Source organism: Schistocerca nitens, chromosome 2, assembly GCF_023898315.1.
Source record: "Schistocerca nitens isolate TAMUIC-IGC-003100 chromosome 2, iqSchNite1.1, whole genome shotgun sequence".
NCBI lineage: Eukaryota > Metazoa > Arthropoda > Insecta > Orthoptera > Acrididae > Schistocerca > Schistocerca nitens.
In genome coordinates this window covers 461,245,310-461,266,165 of record NC_064615.1, presented here as the reverse complement: position 1 = coordinate 461,266,165, position 20,856 = coordinate 461,245,310, and the positions used below count along the sequence as shown (strand labels likewise).

At 35.6% G+C, this 20,856-nt stretch overlaps 1 protein-coding gene across 1 annotated transcript in view; it reads right to left on the bottom strand.

Annotated features, from left to right (window-relative positions):
- Positions 1 to 7,321: 7,321 nt before the first annotated feature.
- The window catches only part of LOC126236351 (calpain-9-like), a 1,155,357-nt gene continuing 1,141,822 nt past the window's right edge, over positions 7,322 to 20,856 (bottom strand). Inside the window, exons 12-16 of the mRNA XM_049945582.1 lie at positions 20,479 to 20,575; positions 20,263 to 20,390; positions 9,251 to 9,443; positions 9,010 to 9,065; positions 7,322 to 8,846 (exon numbers count right to left, since the gene is read on the bottom strand). Coding sequence (XP_049801539.1) covers positions 8,820 to 8,846; positions 9,010 to 9,065; positions 9,251 to 9,443; positions 20,263 to 20,390; positions 20,479 to 20,575 — 501 coding nt within the window. The 3' untranslated portion in view covers positions 7,322 to 8,819. The remainder of the gene's footprint in view (positions 8,847 to 9,009; positions 9,066 to 9,250; positions 9,444 to 20,262; positions 20,391 to 20,478; positions 20,576 to 20,856) is intronic.

Sequence of the window (20,856 nt, the reverse complement as noted above, 5' to 3'; positions counted from 1 at the left end):
GAGTCGCAGCACCCATCTTGCAGATAATTTTTTCATTTCTAATTCTTCAGTTAAAATGGGACATACCCTTTCAGATGACATCTAGCAAGTGTGAGCAATTTCAGGCACTTTCAATTGGTGATCCCCCATGAGCATTTTGTGCACTTTTGCAATGATTTCTGGAGTAGTGACACATCTTGGCCAACCATTGCACAGATCATCATCTAAGTTCTCCCGACCAAAGTTAAATTCATTTGTCCACTTCGAAACAGTTTAATATGAAGGAGCAGAGTCCCCCAGTGTATTCTGGAAATCAGCATGAATGTCCTTTGCTTTCTTACCTTTCTTTATAAAGTACTTAATTACTGTTCAAATCTCGATTTTTTCCATCTTTTCAAATCGCTACACAGGAACAACAACAGAGCCACATCACCGACACAGCTCTCTTCCAAGAGCACTGATGTGGCATATGTTTACAGGCAACAATCCAATGAATTTCAAATGAACAACTCGTTGTGCTAGTGCTGACCTCTCGTGGTGATTCTGAGAACTTTTCAAATCACCCTCATATTAGTTTGTGCCCACCTGTGGGGGCTGTTCATAAAGTATCAAACTTTATTCTTTAGTGTTGAAACCAATAGCGGTATCGCAGCCGATGCCTTCACAAAAGAAGAAGAAGTAAATATTCCAGAATTTGAATCAAGAACAGTTGCCAACATGAGTAACATTGAAGTAAATATCCTTGCAGTAGTGAAGCAAGTCTTCTGGTCCAGACTGTATACCAATTAGGTTCCTTTCAGAGTATGGTGATGCATTAGCTCCATACTTAACAATCATATACAACCATTTGCTCGATGAAAGATCCATACCCAAATATTGGAAAGTTGAACAGGTCACACCAATATTCAGGAAAGGTAAGTAGGAGTAATCCACTAAATTACAGGCCCATAGCATTAATGTTGATATGCAGCAGGATTTTGGAACATATATTGTGTTCAAACATTATGAATTACCTCAAAGAAAACTGTCTATTGACACACAGTCAACATGGGTTTAGAAAACATTGTTCTTGTGAAACACAACTAGCTCTTTGTTCACATGAAGTGTTGAGTGCTATTGACAAGGGATTTCAGATTGATTCCATATTTCTGGATTTCCGGAAGGCTTTCAACACTGTACCACACAAGCAGCTTGTAATGAAATTGCGTGCTTATGGAATATCGTCTCAGTTATGTGACTGAATTTGCAATTTCATGTCACAGTTTGTAGTAATTGACAGAAAGTCATTGAGTAAAACAGAAGTGATTTCTGGCATTCCCCAAGGTAGTGTTATAGATCATTTACTGTTCCTTATCTATATTAACAGTTTGGGAGATAATCTGAGCAGCTGTCTTAGGTTGTTTGTAGATGATGCTGTCGTTTATTGACTAATTAAGTCATCAAGAAATCAAAACAAATTGCAAAACAATTTATAAAAGATATGTGAATGGTACAAAAATTGGCAGTTGACCCTAAATAATGAAAAGTGTGACGTCATCCACATGAGAGCTAAAAGGAATTCTTTAAACTTCAGTTACATGATAAATCAGTTTAATCTAAAAGCCGTAAATTCAACTAAATACCTAGGTATTACTATTACAAACAACTTAAATTGGAAGGAACACATAGAAAATGTTGTGGGGAAGCCTAACCAGAAACTGTGTTTTATTGGCAGGACACTTAGAAAATGTAACAGATCTACTAAGGAGACTGCCTACACTATGCTTGTCTGTCCTCTTTTAGAATATTGCTGTGCAGTGTGGGATCCCTACCAGACTGACAGAGTACATCGAAAAAGTTCAAAGAAAGGCAGCACATTTTGTATTATCACAAAATAGGGGAGAGAGTGTCACTGAAATGACACAGGATTTGGGCTGGACATTATTAAAATAATTATTTTTTGTTGTGACGGAATCTTTTCACAAAATTCCAATCACCAACTTTCTCCTCCGAATGCGAAAATATGTTTTTGACACCGAACTACATAGGGAGAAATGATCACCACAATAAAATAAGGGAAATCAGAGCTCTTACGGAAAGATATAGGTGTTTGTTCTTTCCATGCCCTATACGAGATTGGAATAATAGAGAATTGTGAAGGTGGTTTGCTGAACCCTCTGCCAGGCACTTAAATGTGATTTGCAGAGTATCCATGTAGATGTAGATGTAGATGTTTGTAGACATTTGTAGTGGGCATGCCTAATTTTTTTCATGAGCATGGAAACAACAAGTCACTGACTAGCCATTGACAAACAAACATGTGCAATTGATAGTCACAGAATTTCGTATTGTGCGCAAAATTACAGAAAAAGTAGAACAATGATACTGCATCAAATTTCGTTTTAAGCTTGGTGATTCTCAAGTTAAAAGAATCTGCAATATTTGACAAGTGTTTGGGGATGAGGCAGTGGGCACTGCAGAGGTTAAGGAAGATTCAACTGCTTCAGTGATGGCTGCTCATTAGTGTAAAGCGAATCTCGTGCAGGTAGACCTTTATGAATCAGTGTAATGCAAATGGCCAGAGTTGTGTGCAGTGAACAGTTGGCACATTCACCATGATAATACAGACATTCATCGTTCATCCTGACCAGACACAACGTGGCTGTGGTACATCAGCCTACTTATTCCTCTGACCTATCACCAAGTGACTTCTGGCTTTTCACTTATTGAAAAACACTTTGAAATGAGCCAGATTTCAGAACTGAGAAGACATTATGGAGTACCTGCACACCGTACGAAAAGAGACTTTCCAGTGATGCTTCTAGCAGTGGCAGCAGCATTGGGAGAGTTATGTAGAAGGCAAAGGAGACTACTTTGGTGACTAGTGTCAAGATACTTTTTTAACAGCCTTTTAATACATCTGTTTTTTTTTTCAGTTTTAGTGAGATATAGATAAAATGTAAGTATTTTACATCAATGATATAACTTCCCGATTGAGATTTTTGGCAGGTTTTACTAACGTTCTGACAGTCATTAGAGTATCTTCTGATGTTACCTAAATCTAAGTGACTAACATGTTTCATCATTAACTCTTTTTCATTTATGGCCAGTTACATTTTTTAAAATTTGTTTTCACACTTAACTCACTGAAGGTTGTTTCTCAGAAAACCCATAAAAATGGTTATGCCATTAAACTCTTCCAACTTTTTATTTTGCTATATGAATTAATCCAAAACTGAACACTGAAAAATAAATGCTCTTAGTCTGTACTATCTATGTGAAAAATCTACAGTAATTTCTCTGCAAAAGTGATTGTCCTCATCATTTTACATAACTGTGATTATAGTCTCTCTACCTACTTTGTAAAATTGAGAATAACTTGTATTTTTTACTTGTGCATTGCAGCACTGCAATCCTGTATATTTATGGACATACTATTGTAGTGCAGAGTCTGTCACTAATCTTTAGGGTCTGAAACTTCACTACAATTTTTGTCCATAGGGCCTCTTCTCTTTTACTATTTTTCAGTAATGAGGTTATAAATCAGTGGCCTATTGCTGTCTCGATAATTAGAGAAGTAACACTAACTCAGATTAAGCAGTATTGGACAGAAGGAAATGAATCTCAGTCCTGCTTAAGAAACAAGTGTGACAGTTACCATTGTTCATTGCCAACTGTTCAGAAAACATTTTAATACCCAACCTTTAAGATTTAGATTGTATCTGAGTTTCAACAACATCTCAAGTATAGATCATATAAAATGAGTCACAACTATTTCCCACAATTTTTTTTATATCTTTGAGGTAAATATTCCAGCAATTCATACTAAAGTTATATTATTAGTGGAAAGTTGTTAACACTTTGACTTCACAGATATAAGAATACTTTGGATGATCAAGTACTCAATTCTTTCAGACAATATCTCTGGCCACGAACTGTAGCTGTGTCAGTTTATTATTAAATAGATTCTACTATTGGTTTGATGCACTGAAGGTAAAGCTTGGTGACTGAATGAAAGTTTTCAGTAACCTCGAGACATCTCTTGTCAACTTCTAGTCAGAATGTTGCTATTTTTATAAAAATAAAAAAAAATAGGAAAACAGAAATAACTTCATATGGAGAGAGAGCCTCCTGAAGAAAATTTGAACCTGAAATAAGCTGACTGGGACAGAAATTTGCCTTTCTGGTCAAGTAAGGGGTGTGAAGTATAGATTAATGAGTGCACGTGCTAACTAAACTATTGCAGAGAGCCCATCAAGAAGCCATAACAACTACTTGCTTACATCAGTAACTGTCGCCAAGGGAATACAGATTAATGCCCCTCAGGAGAAGACAAGACTTCTAAGAGACCTCTATCAGAAAGCAGTGTCTGCCTTCAGTTTCCATGCCTCTGTGAGCAGCAACCTGCTTTTAAAGCACAGCTATAATAGATATGTCAGGAACACACAGATCTACCTTTCTTTGCAGCTTGTGATAGGTCTGTAGACTAGACTATACTAACTCCTCTCAGGAAAGATTAAAATACTAATGGCTCTATCAATGATTAGATCGGGTGATGGAAGCATGTCTCAGGTATGGAAGTGAACAGTAGAATTTCTATAAGGCAAGCACCTCCCTGACAATATACAATGAGCAGATGAGGCACAACATCATTGAAGATGTTCACCCTTCTGGCTTAAGCACATCACCATGCATGAAACAGTAGGGTGTGTAGTTCTAGATGCTACTCACCCCTAAATTTTGTGTGAAGTAATACCATACAAACTATTCAAAGATTGTTTAAAACTGTGATTGGTCTTTAAGTATTGGAAAATTTAATGTATAGTCATAATTAAGAGACCGAAAGAGAGGAATCCAGTAGATTGTAAGTTTTATAGGCCTGTTGGCCTCATAAATATGCTAAAAACATTCAAGAGTGCCCTTCATAACTGATTTCAGGAATATGTGGTGCTTCTGAGGCTTAACTGGTGCCAGTTTTGTTTTAGGGAGGGGAAATACATTGATGTTGCCATCAGTCAAGCACACTGTTTAGTTACTAATTTGGTTCACAAATACATAGTTGGAATAATGACCTTCTACAGCCTGTTGTGATGTGCAATGTATGTGTTCTTGAGAGGTGTCCAGATTCCCAACAAACTATAACTTAGCCTCTGAGATTACTGTCAGGGGAGGGTAGTAAAATATAATTCATGCATAATAATATAAACTTATTACCAAGAGATATCCACAAAAGTCAATCTGTAGCTCAATTTTCTGTGACACATGCCTCAAATAGCTCCTCAAGAGTATGGTTGGTGGACAAGGCACCACTGTGGTGGCACACATAGACAGCTGGCTGGTAGTGGTTTCAGTTGACTCCAGCACAGCTTTGGAGGAGAGAGCAGTACAGTCCTTGCTCAAATGTACCAGAGGTGCAGAAACAGTAAATTCTCAGTAACAATAAACAAGGTGACATACATGCTGCTGAAATGTAAGCTGTCCACTAATAGAGTGAATAAATAAAAACCTATAAGATTAGAAGGAAATTCTAATATGCAGGCATCTACGGACATACCTAGGAAAAAAAAATAATATCATGTGTTACCAACGCAGCCTCAAAAGCACCTAAGATGGTGCATATGTTAATAAAAAATAGAACTACCACCTTCAGAATGCCACATTGGTACATAGGACCTACTGGGGTGTTATATTTATGACCAGCACTAGCTTTGTGCCCATTGTGTGTAATATCAGCTCTTAAGTGTCATAGAGGAATATTTTGTAGGCAGGAGCAGATGGTTGTGTTTATAAGGATTACCAGGGCATTTGGAACCTTTCCATTACAGTCGCTGCTAGTGATTTTAGGCATATTCTGAATAGGTATTACCATTAGGCATCTTGCTCCACAGGCACAGGAAGAGCAAGGTGGACAATGACCTCACATTAACTACTAATGGAATTTGCAATAAATTCTAGATTAGGTACTGGCAGGTGCATGACAGTAAGGTGATTGGAACTCAGCTGATAAAGGTTGGTGGGTCTACAGAATCTTACCAAACATTAAGAAAACATTAAAGCTATACCATGTCTCTTCCACATCTCATTGTTCACCAGTGTATAGCCATTGTTTGCAGTGTCAATCTACAATCTAATGCTGATGAGGGAAATGTGGCAGCAAAATGGTTGATTCCCAGAAAACCTTCTCTTCCAGTGTCTATTGAAAAGCCTACACAGCTCAGGATGATATGAGAAAATTCATTAAGTATAGCTGTTACAGACCCAGAGTTGTGGATGATTGTGGACAGGATATAAGATACCACTTACTTTCAGTTCATAGTGAATACTCCTACAGGCATCAAGCAAATCCACAAAACAGGCTGAGAGTACACAGAGTTCAAGTGAAGAGTGATAAAGAAATTACTGAAGTACTTCTTGGACAACCAGTAGACTAAACGCATTGGAGTAGACCATCACCTTTGCCTGCATAATCAACACTGTCATAAGTATCTCCTATGGTTACTATTGATGTGAGCAACCATAGTGAAGTGGGTGGCACCTAATCATTTATGTCAACTCTAAGCAGTGGCATTTTAAAAATAATGTTATTTATAATGATTTACAAAAGTTTTGTTTTGTAGAAAATACAAGCAGTGTAGAACATGGGGACTCAGGGTCAAAGTTTGCTTTATAAATCATTTGAGCATTCCTCTGATTTGGTGGAATATACCACTACACATGGTTGTATTAATAATAAATCTAGTCACTGCTACTAACAATTGTAATAGGTCCCTTTTCACAAGTGAGCAGACTCAAAGTTTCTGCCAGGGTGCTCACATAACCAGGAGTCTGGCGGTGGGAACCTGTACCTTGGGTTCTTCTCTTCTTGCTTCCTATCCAAACAGTAGTTCATTTTGCGTTAACAGATTCAATTTTTAGTTCTGATTTCTGTTTACATTTTCTCAAACAAATTTTTCCAAGTACTGTGAACTGTAATATGATTACAATGATGAAGCTACTTGTATTATGTAAATTTCTCAGAGACATCGTGTAGATCCCAAATTCATCTTGGATAACAAGGCAATGAGTTTAATAAATGCAGCAATAAATAAACAATAATAATGTATGGAATTTTCAAAATGAAGAGGATCGGTTTTATATTGTCCACAGTTTAAGAATATATAGATCAACTACTATTACTTGACAATACTTTCTACCAGAATATGTTGTAACAAACAGTTATTTCATATGTTATATATTATGTTGGTATCTAAAAGGTAGCATTGTAGGTAACAAGAAAATTCAAATTCAAATTATAAGGATATTTATTGTAACTTTATTAAACATATTTTAACATGTAACAAATCTCATTAATTTTTGGGCCTGAGATAATTTTCATAATCTCACTAAATGCACAGAATTCACTGTGACTGAAATATGACCACTCTAGTGAACATTACATATGAGAAAAATCATATGTATCAAAACATTTGAACACTGTGAATACATTAACATGATCTTTACATAGAAACATAACAGTACTTCTCAAAATTCAACTTAAGCCTTTTCATAAAATTATATACTGCACACTGCATGAATCAGTCCTACATTCCTCTGAGGTATTCTGTATTTCCATTTGTTTCCTGCTCATCTTGGGATTTTGTAAACTTGCATGAATAATTATAAGACATTTGAGCCAGTTCACTGAACAGTATCAGCTGTTTATATCCAGCTCATTCATATATTAGCCAAAGGCAGCTCTGTTGCCTGTGACTGAATCTTTGATTAATCAAAGAAATGCCATGATCACCTCAAATACACTTCATGTGTTTTTGTAGAACAGTGGCATTTCTTATGCAAATGCTCTGAAGAAGAACTCATTTGAAGTAAATTTAATGAGATCCACTTATGTAAAATATTTTCATCAGCTATTAATTTCATGTAGAGCTTTTAAAAAGAATTTTTTCAGATATCACAAAAAGAGATTAAAAACCAGGGAATAACACAACATTTACAGTAACTGTCAATGAGGATTTCATTTCATGATAAAGATAACTTTAGTAAAATACTTCAGAACATATTTGAAATGCATATGAGTTCATACAATTCAGTTTGAAAGAAGACTTCAGTTTCAAGAAAAGAGAATGGAGTAATTAATAATGAGCAAAAAGAAGCAAGAACATCACTTCTGACTCTAAAGTCACAAGGGAAAGTAAGTTCCCATACAAGTTGTTAGTGTGTGATGTTATTTATTTATATTACAGATTTATTTTTCCATAAACTGGTTGTGCATTCCTTTTTCTTTGCAGCTGGGATGTAGCATTTCCTGCCTTTTGTCTCTAGTTGTGCAAAACTTTGAAAGTTCAAATGGGGACATATTTGTCACTACAACTGCAAGTTATATGTTCTTTCCTCTTTTACTTAGAGTAAATTACATTGCTACAATTCATTCATTTGTTCATAACTGATCACATAACTAAAACAAAACAGAGATGAAACAATACTCACATGGGTTTTATTACCCTCTTTGTATAATTATCTGATGTATTAATGTAGCTCTAAAGAAGATGTATTTCCAGTATCTAAAAATTTTAGACATACTGCAACAGTTTGACTGAATTAATAGTAACTAGATCTTCTCAACAAATAATTTGTACATGCTTTTTGTTGACTAGGTACAGATACTTTCTCAGATGAAGAAGAGCTATAAAAATATACTATTTTGCAAAATAAAATTATTATATAATTTAATTGTAATTTACATGGTATTTACATCAACAATATATTCAATATATTACATAATTTTGACAATACTTTACATTTTCTTTGGTTTAATGGCTATAATTGGTATACTGTTTTGATTATCGCGTCAGATGTCACCAGTGTCAAGAGTAGATTGTCATCAGTATCATCTGAAAAAGAAAAATCATTGCATTTGTGAAGTCCATGGTGTAGGTGAGTTTCTATTACAACCGGAAAGCAAAAGCATTTTGAAACACTTTGTTCTATATATTCATGTGTGTAAAAAGTAGAAATAATCTTAATACAATGTTTCACAGAAAAAAAATAAATTACCTCTTCCAGTGAAATTGGATTTCCCTTCATTTTTGTATCTAAGCTGTGATACCTTTCTGTAAATATAAAAAATATATCTTTAAGTATCTGACAATATGATAAGTATTTATATCACAAATAGCCTAAAACAAATATTTATAATTTTATTTTCAAATGACATACTTTCAGTCAAAGGCTCATCAGTTATCACAGATAAAATCACAAAGAGTTATCTGTATTCATATGTATTAGACATACTAACCATGTGCAAGATGGAGCCGAACCATTGCCATAATAAAGCATTCTGATGTCAGTACCCTATTTTTGGCAAATCTCAGCACAAGACATTCAAGCACTTTATTACTTGCAGTGCTTCCAGCTTCCCACAAAAGGGGTCTCAGGTTATAACTGCTGGTCTTACTATTGTGACTCTTGTCAAACTTCTGGAAAGCTATCTGTGAACAAATAAATGACACTTGTTTTATTAACAGATATGAAAAAGTAATTAAAACGAAAAATATGGTTTATATTTAAGCTAGTATGTACTGTACTGTATTTGTTTGCTGAGAGTTTAAAAGGGAAGTGTAGGTAACAGCTGACTGAAATGAGCAAAAAAGAAATAGAGGATGTATGGGTAGCTTTGTAAGATGAAATAGTGAAGACAAACAAATAGGTGAAAAGAAAAGGCTTGGAAACCACACGAGGTATTAAATTTAATTGATGAAAAGAGAAAACATAAAAACAACACAAATGAAGTAAGCTAAAGGGAAAAGAGATGTCTAAAAAGTAGGACTGACAGAAACTGAAAAATGGCAAAGCAGGAGTGCCTGGAGAAGTGATGTAAAGCTATAGAAGCATACATGAGTACAGTAACATCATGTGTCACTTACTAAAATACCTATGGAGAATAAGGATGTAGGGGTATTAACAAGAGCTCAGATGGCAAGCTGGTACTAACAACAGAAATCTGAACAGTGATGATAATATTATAGAGAGGGAAGAGGAAGCAGATGAAAATGAGATGAGTTATGATCCACCAGAAGAATAATTTGGTAGATCACAGGAAGACCTAAGTCTAAACAAGATACATGGAATAGATAGCTTTCCCTCAAAGTTACTAAGATTTAGGAGAACCAACCATGACAAAAGAATATTAAAGAAGGCAGTTGCAGAGAGGTGCGAGTATAACCAAACTATTACTTTAACAAGACAAGGTTACTAAACAAGCACCAATTATCCTCAGGAGAATGGATTGACTGGTAGAGGCTAATCTGAGGGGTAGTCAGTTTGGGTTCCACTGAAATGTAGAAACTTGTGAAGTAATACTGATCCTACAATTTATCTTAAAAGATGGAATGAAGAAACATAAACTTACATTTGTCGAATTTGTAGATTTACAACAAGCTTTTGACATCACTCACTGGAATAAGCTCTTTGGAATTATGTAGCTATCAGGGATAAAGCACATAGAGTGAAAGATTACCTACAACTTTTACAGGAACCAAACTGTAGTTTTAAGCATCAAAAAACATGAAAGAGAGGCTATAATTGAGAATGTGGTGTAACAGAGTTGCAGCCCACCCTCATGTTATTCAATACATATACTGAGCAGCAAAAAAGGAAACTTAAAAAGAAACTTGGAAAGAACGTAAAAATTCAGATGGAAGTAATAAAAACATAAAGTTTGCCAATCGCAGGCAAACTTTATCAAGACAGTCAAAGGATTTGGAAGATCTGATGAATGGAATGGATGGTGTTGAAAAGAGTTAATAAGATTAGTTTCAACAAAAGTTAAAAATGGTTAATGGAGTTGAATCAGATTAAATAAGGTGTTGGTGAGAAAATTTGATTAGGAAATGGGAGGTTAAAAATAGTACCCAAGTTTTAGTCTACTATTTGGGCAACAAAATAACTGCCAATGGTATGAGTAGAGAGGGCATAAAATGTAGTAGACAGCTAGTAGCAAGAAAAGCTTTCATGAAATGGAAGCATAGGCTAACATAAATTATAAATTTAAATATCAGGAAATCTTTTCTGTACGTATTTGTTAGGAGTGTAGCCTTATATGGAAACAAAATATCCATGAGAAACACTACAGACAAGAAGACAATAAAAGCTACAGAAGAATTGAGAAGATTAGACAAGTGGATCACATAACTAATGACAAAACATTGAGCTGAATTGAGGAGGAAAGAACTTAATTGGATAACATGACTAAAAGGAGGGATAGGTTTATAGGATATATTCCAAGCCATCAGGGTGTAGTCACTTTGGTAATGGAGTATGGAGAGTAACAGTTGTAGAGAAACACCAAGGCTTGACTGCTTGACTACAATTCATATTCAAGAGGATGTAAACTAACATAGGATACACTAATGTGGATAACATGATTAAATTAGTTCAAGACTGAAGACAGCAACATACAGTGTTTCTACAGAATAACTTTCTTTAGAAACACAAATGTAGAAGTTAAATCATAAGCAATAAACTGTAATTGCATAATATAATATCACTTCTGTCCTGACTGTGACTTGTTGTTATATGTTTAGTTTTGTGGTTTTACATGTAGCATTTTATATAATTATTTTGTTTTTCATGAGAGGTGCCAAGAAAGTAATGCACTACCCCAAAAACAATACTACAAATGTAAAACGTAACGTATGTATTATCTGAAGTCTCCCGAGATGGTGCTCTAAGTTTCTGTCACTACCTGCAAATAGCGTAGCTGCAGGACTGTTTGAAAACGGTGTCTGTAGGTCATGTATGTTACAAGCCACATGCCATCACTGAATTTCCACTGCAGAGAAAGAAACTGTGGGGAATATTCACAAACGCGTGTGCAAAGTCTATGGAGCATCTGTTGTTGACAGAAGTGCAGTTAGTTGCTGTGCAGGGAGGATGAGATCATCAGAAGGTGGTTCGGTGGAGCTCCAGGATTTGCTGCGGTCGGGGAGATTATCCATGGCTGTCACACTTGACATGTTGCAGCGAGCTGATGTTGTCACTCATGAGGACAGACGAATTATGACTTGGCACTTGGCACTGTATCTGTCTGTCATCAAAAGAAGTGTGATTTCAACTGGATATTAAAAAGTGTGTGCAAGATGGGTTTTGCAATGTCTAATGGTGGATCACAAATCACACAGAAAAAACATTTATCTTGATTTATTGCAACATTTTGAAGCTGAGGGGGAGGCTTTCTTGTTCCAGGCTGTGACAGGTGATGAAACCTGGGTTCACCATTTTGAGCCCAAAACAAAATGACAGTCAATGGAATGGTGCCATTCCCACTCACCACAGAAGAAAAAATTCAAGGCAACTGCCTCTACTGGTGATTTTCTGGGAATGTGAAGATGTGATTCTAATTTTGATGTGATGCCAAGAGGCAGTATCATTAATTCAGAAGCATATGTCGACACATTAACAAAACTCAAGGCAAGCTTTCGGCAACTTTGCTGCCACAACATCCCAGGAGAGGTTTTGCTGCAACACGATAATGCTCAACCCCACACAAGTCTGAGGACTGCTGAACGTATCGCAAAACTGGATTGGACAGTGTTACCCCATCCACCCTACAGCCCTGACCTAGCCTCCTCAGACTTCCACCTGTTTTGACCGTTAAAGGATCAAATTCATTGAAACATTTTGAGGATTCACACAGTGAAACACTGCCTCTGCCACCCGGACAAGGGTTGGTACTGACATGGCGTACACGCCCAAGTTTTGCACTGGAGGAAGGCTATAAAATGGGATGGAGATTACCTGGAAAAATAGAGTGTGTAGATAAAACACCATTCTTTTGTGTGTGTAATTCTCATTATGTTCAATAAAGAATTGTTGAAGATAAAAAAAAATGTAGTGCATTACTTTCTGGGCAACCCTCATATCTTCTACTGTCAAGTAGGTGCTCACTTGAGCAAAATGTATCTCTGCTGCATATTTGTAAAAGATTTACTACATCAACTAGTGAGTGATAAAATATCTGCACTGTCTACGTAATTTCAAGAATCTTCTACTATTCAGTGCTACCTTATGTTAAAGCAACAACCAGCAGCCAGTTCAGCAGCCCAAAAAGCAATAAAAGCAGTTCAGAAGGGAAGAGGTGCCTACAGGGCAAATATAGAGTTCCTGTTTCAAAATGCTGTAAAAAGTAACCACTGCTCAGAGTGATGTCAAGTTTGAACAGAATATTATTGAAAAACAAAGGAACAGAATATTATTGGAAACAAAGGAATTGATAAAAATTTTACCAAACTGTAATTAACTGATATGTAAAATAAAAGATGGCAATACAGGCTGTTCCTAACTTTGCATCTGAGATGCTCGGTGTGACTGTCTTCATGCAGTATCATGTGCTGCTGGCAAAGCTCATTTACAAGAATAGTGACTGTGTGCCAATAGCTCTGCAGAAGCCCTGGACAGTCAAGGGAATGAAAAACAGTGTTAGTCTAATGTCTGCCAAGGGTCAGGAGAAAATTATTAACTAATTCAAAAAGATAGATTCTTTTGAAATGCAGTGTGGAAGAGGAAGGAAAATGAGTGATCTGATGTCAGTGGAAGATGTGGTCACAGCATTGCAGGAGGGGTCGAGCAGTGCTGTGCAAACATGCAGTGCATGAGGAATTGCTTGAATTTCAGACATGCCTCTGATCATAAAGTTCTATGAAACATCCTGCATTGCTATCCATATAAAATGAAACATGTTCATGATTTGCTACTTGCTGACCTGTGAGTAAGACAAATGTTTGCACTACAATTTCTTGCTCACATGAAAGTTAACAATCAATGGCTGTGGAACATTTTATTTATATCCATCTCCAAGGGCACATCAGTACAAGGGTTCCAGAACATGGGCAATGGGAAATACATTCACACATCAACTGGGGCCACTTCATTCTGCAAAGGTAGCTGTGCAGTGTGGGTTGATGACATCATTCATTATATGGCCATTTTTTTTTTAACAGCTGCTGCTGGGGAGTTTTGGAAATGCTAGAATTATCAGCCATCATTTTTCTACAGATTGGGCATCCAGACCAGTTGCTCTTAATCTATGGAGCTTTTAATCTGTGAATTTCTTAATCTTTCTCCTCCGAGAAAGAAGTCTCTGCATTATGGAGCAGAAAAATGGAAACAGTGTATTCACTAACCAAAAGTGTCTACAAGAAGAAGTCAACATCAGTCAATGGCATTTCTGCCTACAGTAATATGACCGTAGGCCCTATATGCCACAAAATGCCTTGCTATGAATGGAAAAGGTCTGATCATGAAAATATAAATAAGAGAGAGAGAGACAGATCTTGAACAAAATTCTAGAGCTGATCAAAGAAAACCATGAACTTTATACACATGCAGAAAATACCTGTATGACTCCTTCAAGGTTTAGCAGTTGAATCTTCCATTCAAGGTAGAAAAGGGCCAGCAAGGAATGGGATAATGCTGGTGGATAAGCAAAAACACACTGCACTGAAGAATAAAGTCCAGAACGTCTTGGTTTTCCAAGAAATGACAAATCTACAAACTGGCAAAACATGGACTGAAGCAAAGAAGGAAAAGCACAAAAAAAGAATATGGGAATACTGGAATAAAGTTAAAGCTCAAGTTCAAGGAAAATGAAAAGTTAATTTGAAATAAATTGGTCCAGAGACAGAAAATAAAAAAAGAAGAAAAAGAAGGAGAAATTGTTAGATTTGGTAAACGATAAAAGCCTCAGAGTTCGTGTTTAAGTATAAAACAAAATGCAAAATACAAATAAGGAAACATCACAAATTAATTTTCAGAAAAACATCTAAGGAAAAACAGGAGCACTTTAGGGAAGTACTAAATCCGGTCTTTTCCTTTATAGGTCTTAGAAATTGAATAATACAGATTTCAGACTACAGGAGGGGACTTTGCTGTTATGTTGGAGCTGTAAGTGACAAAATGATACATCAATTACTCCTCTTTTTGGCTGTGTTCCTGTCCAGAAGTCACTGACTACAATAAAGAATTCACATGAGTTACAGTAGAGCATACAGAATTCAGAAAGTACTGAAATTATTTATTAATGAACTGAAATGAAATTATTGAGTTGTGAACTGAAGTACATGATGTGGTACTTAAATGGAAAGGGGTCTGTATTTTCTGCCATGTTTCATAACGACAATAATTATTGCGGAGATGACATGACAGTTTGTAACCTTTACACTGGTTTGATATTTTTTTATGTTTCATTTATTTATTTGTTTGTAAGCAAGAGTTTAATGAACTGAATTCAGGTGTTTATAAAAATGTAGAATGTATCCCAACTATGGATACAGTTTATAATTGGGCCTTTCTGTATCATATTTCAAAGAAAATCAACTGGAGAATATTTTCTAGAGTGCCATACTTAAAGACCCAATGTGATCTCTAAGATGTATTTACAGAATTACTGATAGTGTTACTTGTATGCCAAAATAATTTGTGCATAAAACAGGAACAACTGTACACCATGCTTCAGGAGGAAAATAAATAAATTACAGTTCCAGATGAAATTTTGCAACACAGTAAGTGAATATCTTGTATGATACTAGTTACATAGTGTACATTTTTGTAACGAATAATTGGCGTCTGGAAGTTTTAGGGGCACAATGTAATTTATGAATACCATTTCTCTGAACAGGCTGTATGGGTAGGTTGTGGGATATAGCTGTTTCTTGTTAATGCTGAATCCCAAGTCCATCTGTGAGGATACCAGTGCAGAATAGCATTCATAAAGATGACCACTTAACACTGCAAGATTTTTTTGCAATTCGTTGGCAAGTTATTGGTTTAACTCACAAAGATATCAAAAACAATGTATACTATTGTATACATATTTTGCTTAATGTCAGACAAACATTCAAAGTAAAATCACAGAAGCTGGCCGGAGTGGCCGTGCGGTTCTGGGCACTACCGTCTGGAACCGAGTGACCGCTACGGTTGCAGGTTCGAATCCTGCCTTGGGCATGGATGTGTGTGATGTCTTTAGGTTAGTTAGTTTTAATTAGTTCTAAGTTATAGGTGACTGATGACCTCAGAAGTTAAGTCGCATAGTGCTCAGAGCCATTTGAACCATTTTTAAAATCACAGACCATTAATGTAGGCACTGCAGAACTACCACAGTGTTCTGATGTAAGAGAAAATGTTGTGTGAAACTAAAGACACGTCTATGTAATTAGTTAGCAAATGATCTGTTTGAATGATAGTCTCCAATTATCTGTCTCAAATAATCCACAACAGCAGTAACAACACACTTAAAATTAATGGTGGGCACATGTAGTATTCCAGAGGATCAAGAACTATAGGTGTGTTCCCCTATGTATCAACAGTATTGCACTGTTAACATTCTCCCATTTTTACAGTGAGACATAATATTATTGAAGGAGACAGCTTACCAACTATCATAATATTTATTTATTTATTTTTTATTTGGTATGCGTATTCTATGGATCCGTACATGTGAGTGATACGCCTGGATGTGGAACGTGTCAATACAATTGTACAAATACAATTAATGCTACAGAATAGTAATAAAATACAATTATATAGATATTAATAAGTATCACTTTTTCTCATTTACAAGCTGTCATTTAACTAGTATAGCAATTCACAACATAACATTATAACTACAACATTAATACTATAACATTAACATAATATTGTATCGTCCATCTAATAACTAAGAGACCAAATACATCTATTATTAAGGGAGGGCATTACTTCTTGAAAAGAATTCATCTAAGGAGTACAGTGGATGGTCATTTTTTTTAATGTACCTTTGAACAGCGTTTCATTTTCTCTTGTACATTTAATATAATTAGGCAATGCATTGTAAGTCTTTATAGCAGCATACTTTACTGCCTCCTGTACAAGTGATAAATTTTTTAGTTCAACATGTAGATCATCTTTACCTCTAGTATTGTAGTTATGGTATGAACAATTTCTTTCATACTGAGTGTAGTCTTTATTAACTACATTCATCAGAGACTATATGTACTGACATGTTGTGGTCAGAATACCTAACTGTGTGAAAAGGTTTCTACATGAGGTTCGTGGAGGAACCCCACACATGATTCTGACTGCTCTCTTCTGAGCAGTTAAGATTTTTTTTGAGGCTGGTGAACTGCCCCAGAATATTATTCTGTAACTCATTAATGAGTGAAAGTACCCAAAGTAAGCTGATTTTAAAATGTTGATGACCCCAAAATGAGTAATGAGCAAAAGTTGCTGATGAAAGCCTTTTTAGAGTAAGGGACACATGCTGTTCCCAATTGAGCCTACTGTTAATGTGGATCCCCAGGAATTTAGTGGTGTGCACATGTTCTAGTTCCTGGTTGTCATGAGCAATTACTATATTTTCTAAAGTTTTATTTTTTGTGTGGAACTGTATAAAATTAGGTTTTTTTTAATATTAACTGAAAGAGAATTAATTGATCACCAAGCTGTAACTTCTCTGAGTGTATCATTAACATCAGTCTCCAGATCAGCAGTAGACTTACCATCTACTACAATGCTTGTATCATCAGCAAACATTGTGAATTAACTACTTTTCCTAATGGACAGGGGTAAATCATTAACATATATTAAAAACAGCAAGGGTCCAAGGACAGATCCCTGGGGAACTCCATGCTGAATTTTGCCCCATTCAGAATCCACTAGATTAGAAGATCCTTTGTTGCAGCCGTTTAGAAGCACCTTTTGTTTCCTGTTGTCAAGATATGATTTTAGCCTGTTACCTATAGGCCCTTTGATTCAGTAATGATAGGCCTTCTTGAAGAGTATCTTGTGGTTTACACAATCACAGGCCTTGGAAATATCACAGAAGACGCCAGCTGGTGACTTCTTACTAGTAATAGACTCCAAGACATCATTTGTGAGTGAATATATGGCACGCTCTGTGGAAACCCCTTTTTGAAAACCAAACTGTCTGTGGTTAATAATATTAAGTTTATCAAGATGTGCCACAATCCTGTTATACACTGCCTTTTCAAGAACTTTTGAAAATGTTGTTAAGAGAGAGATAGGATGATAATTTTTTACATCTGTAGCATCGTAAGACTTGAAAAGAGGTCTCACAATGGCATATTTCATTCTCTCTGGAACAATTCCCTCATAAAGAGACATGTTGCAAATGTGAACAAGTACTACAGTTACATCATTACTGCAGGCTTTCAACAGTTTACTAGAGATGTTATCTATACCTGAAGATCCTTTACTTTTCTATGAGTGAATTTTTTTTTATTTCATTAACAGTTATGGGTGTTACATTTATATCATTAAAACATTGTGGGAGGTTAAGTTTCAGAATCTCTGCAGCTTCCCTTAGGTCACCACTGCAACCTATTTGAGAGGTGACACTTAGAAAGTGGTTCTTAAATGTGTCTGCTATCTGTTTACTATCAGTTATTTCCAAATCGTTAATTTTTAGGATACCAGTTTTTTCATTGTCAGATGGTGCAGTACCTGTTTCCCTCTGTATTACATTCCAAATTGTTCTGATTTTATTATTTGAACAATTAATTTCAGATTGTATGCACATACTTTTAGATTTTTTAATGACTTTAGTTAAGATTTTGCAGTATGTCCTGTAATAGCTCATCTGGAGAGGATTATTAGATTGTCTGGATATTATATATAGATCTCTTTTTCTCTGGCATGATATTTGTATGCCCTTGGTTAGCCATGGTGTTTTGTTTGATTGCCTGTTCTGTAGTCTACAGACCTTTTTTGGAAAGACACTTTCAAATATACTTGATAATTCATCAGTAAATAAATTATATTTTGTATTAATATCATTTGCAAGATAAACATACTTCCAGTCATTCTCCCGAATGCATAATTTGAATTTTTGGATATTTTCCACATTCATGTTTCTAATGGTTTTCCACTGTGCACTAGCTTTGTTCTGATTTGTATTAAAGTTGTCAATTGTGAGTATTTGCCCATCATGATCAGAGAGAAGCCCATTTATGACTTTTTCAACTTTGATGTGATGAGTTTTACTCATATCTACAAAGATATTGTCTATTAGGCATTCCTGTTCTGGGGAGGACTCCCACTACATTTATTATTAGCTTTGAAAACCATCACAGGCTTACAATCAACATGTGAGCAGATATTGTTTGACATACATGTTGACAATATACACCTTTGAAATGAGTCTCTAGAGCAGTAAACGACTTCCATTATACATAGATGAGTTACAAAGATTTGGTTCCGCTGTCTCCATACTCATCTGTATTAATTGTAACAAATCTCTTTATCAAAGAACTTCATGAAAAGTTTTTGTTGAATTTTTTGCAGGTCTCAATAAAAGTCTAATCACTCAGATTTTAGTCATGAGCAAAGAAATCCATTAAATTTCTTGCACTTTCATAAGATACATAAATATCTGGTAAGGTGTCCTCTTCTGTACAATGAATCATACTGAGACACTTTAAACATTGTTCTTTTCTAGACGTACTATGATTTCAGCTTCAGTATCTGTAGCATTGTGTTAGTGCACATACAAATTCATTTATTCATCATTTTATACAAATCCCTCTTGAAAGAAAATATTTATGATAGAACCAGTTATTGTCCTGATACTGGCACACATTATCCAAGCAAAATGTCACAGTAATCAAAAATTCTTTTCAGGTGAATGCTGGATGGTTTCTTCCCCAGGGGCTCAGTTGATTTCCTCTGTAATCTTTGATACTGTGAGCTAATTAATTAACTGGACTGATAAAAAGCCTATTACCAAACAGTGGCAGGAGAAAACATATAAATATAGTTAAGTAAATGTACAGATTTCAGAGGCAGTGGCTCCTTCTTCTAACAGAATGGTTGAATGGGAATGAAAAGAGATGAAGGATAAGGACTGGCAAGGTTTAAGAAATGGAGAGAGTTACCAGAGGGGCTGAGAAGGAAAGACAGATATGTGATACTACATATGGTGTTTCTGGTGTGGAACATGTGGGCAAATGGCTCAACTTCCACAATGAACAATTATATTGTGCTGTGCCACAAGAACCAAAAGATTCTACTTGAATTAGACTCACTGCAGTACCCAAAGTGGTAAAGGGTGGTTGTGGCTTATAGCTTAAAACGAACCTATGTCAAGTTCTGCTCCAGTTATACATCACACAAATCAAGCACAGCATTACACACAAAGGCCAGAACAAAGAGATGAAATACATTAGAATATGAGTAGAAAGGAAAGATGAGAGACATTAGAGTATTACAGAAGATCTTCAGTCTGCACTAATAAACAAATATGGTGAAATGTCTTACCCTCCAGAATTGTAGCATGTGCATCAGCACAGGTATATCCAGGAGATTAATACGTCCACTAATATTAGAATCTCTTAACATGATTAAGCTTTTACACAATTCCAGACTAGGTTTTTCTGACAAGTAAGCTGAAATAAAAAAAAACACAAAATTGTAAGTACACATTAAAATAGTACATCCTGTAATTTTTTTTTTAATTTCTAATATTTGCCTTACCTTTCCAATGGGATTTCAAAATTTTCTGTAACTGTGAAGCATCTACTTCAGGAGGATACTTAAGCAACAGCTTTGACACCATATTCTTCCCATCAGGCTGAAATAAATGCTGGAATTAGTAAAAACAACAGAACTTTAAGACTATTACATTACAAGAATTAACAAGAGCAGGAACAGCAATTTATGTAGACTGTTGTATGGAAAGGGTTCTCAGAAACAAGTAAGAGCTATGCACTATAGAATTATTGGTTAAATCTCCTGCATTGCAGTAAGGTAAGTTCATCATAAATTAACTGACACAGTCTTATGTCTTATGGTAATTTGAAAGTTTCCAGTCCAGCAACAATTTAATTCATTTTTACTTCTAAAAATCCTATA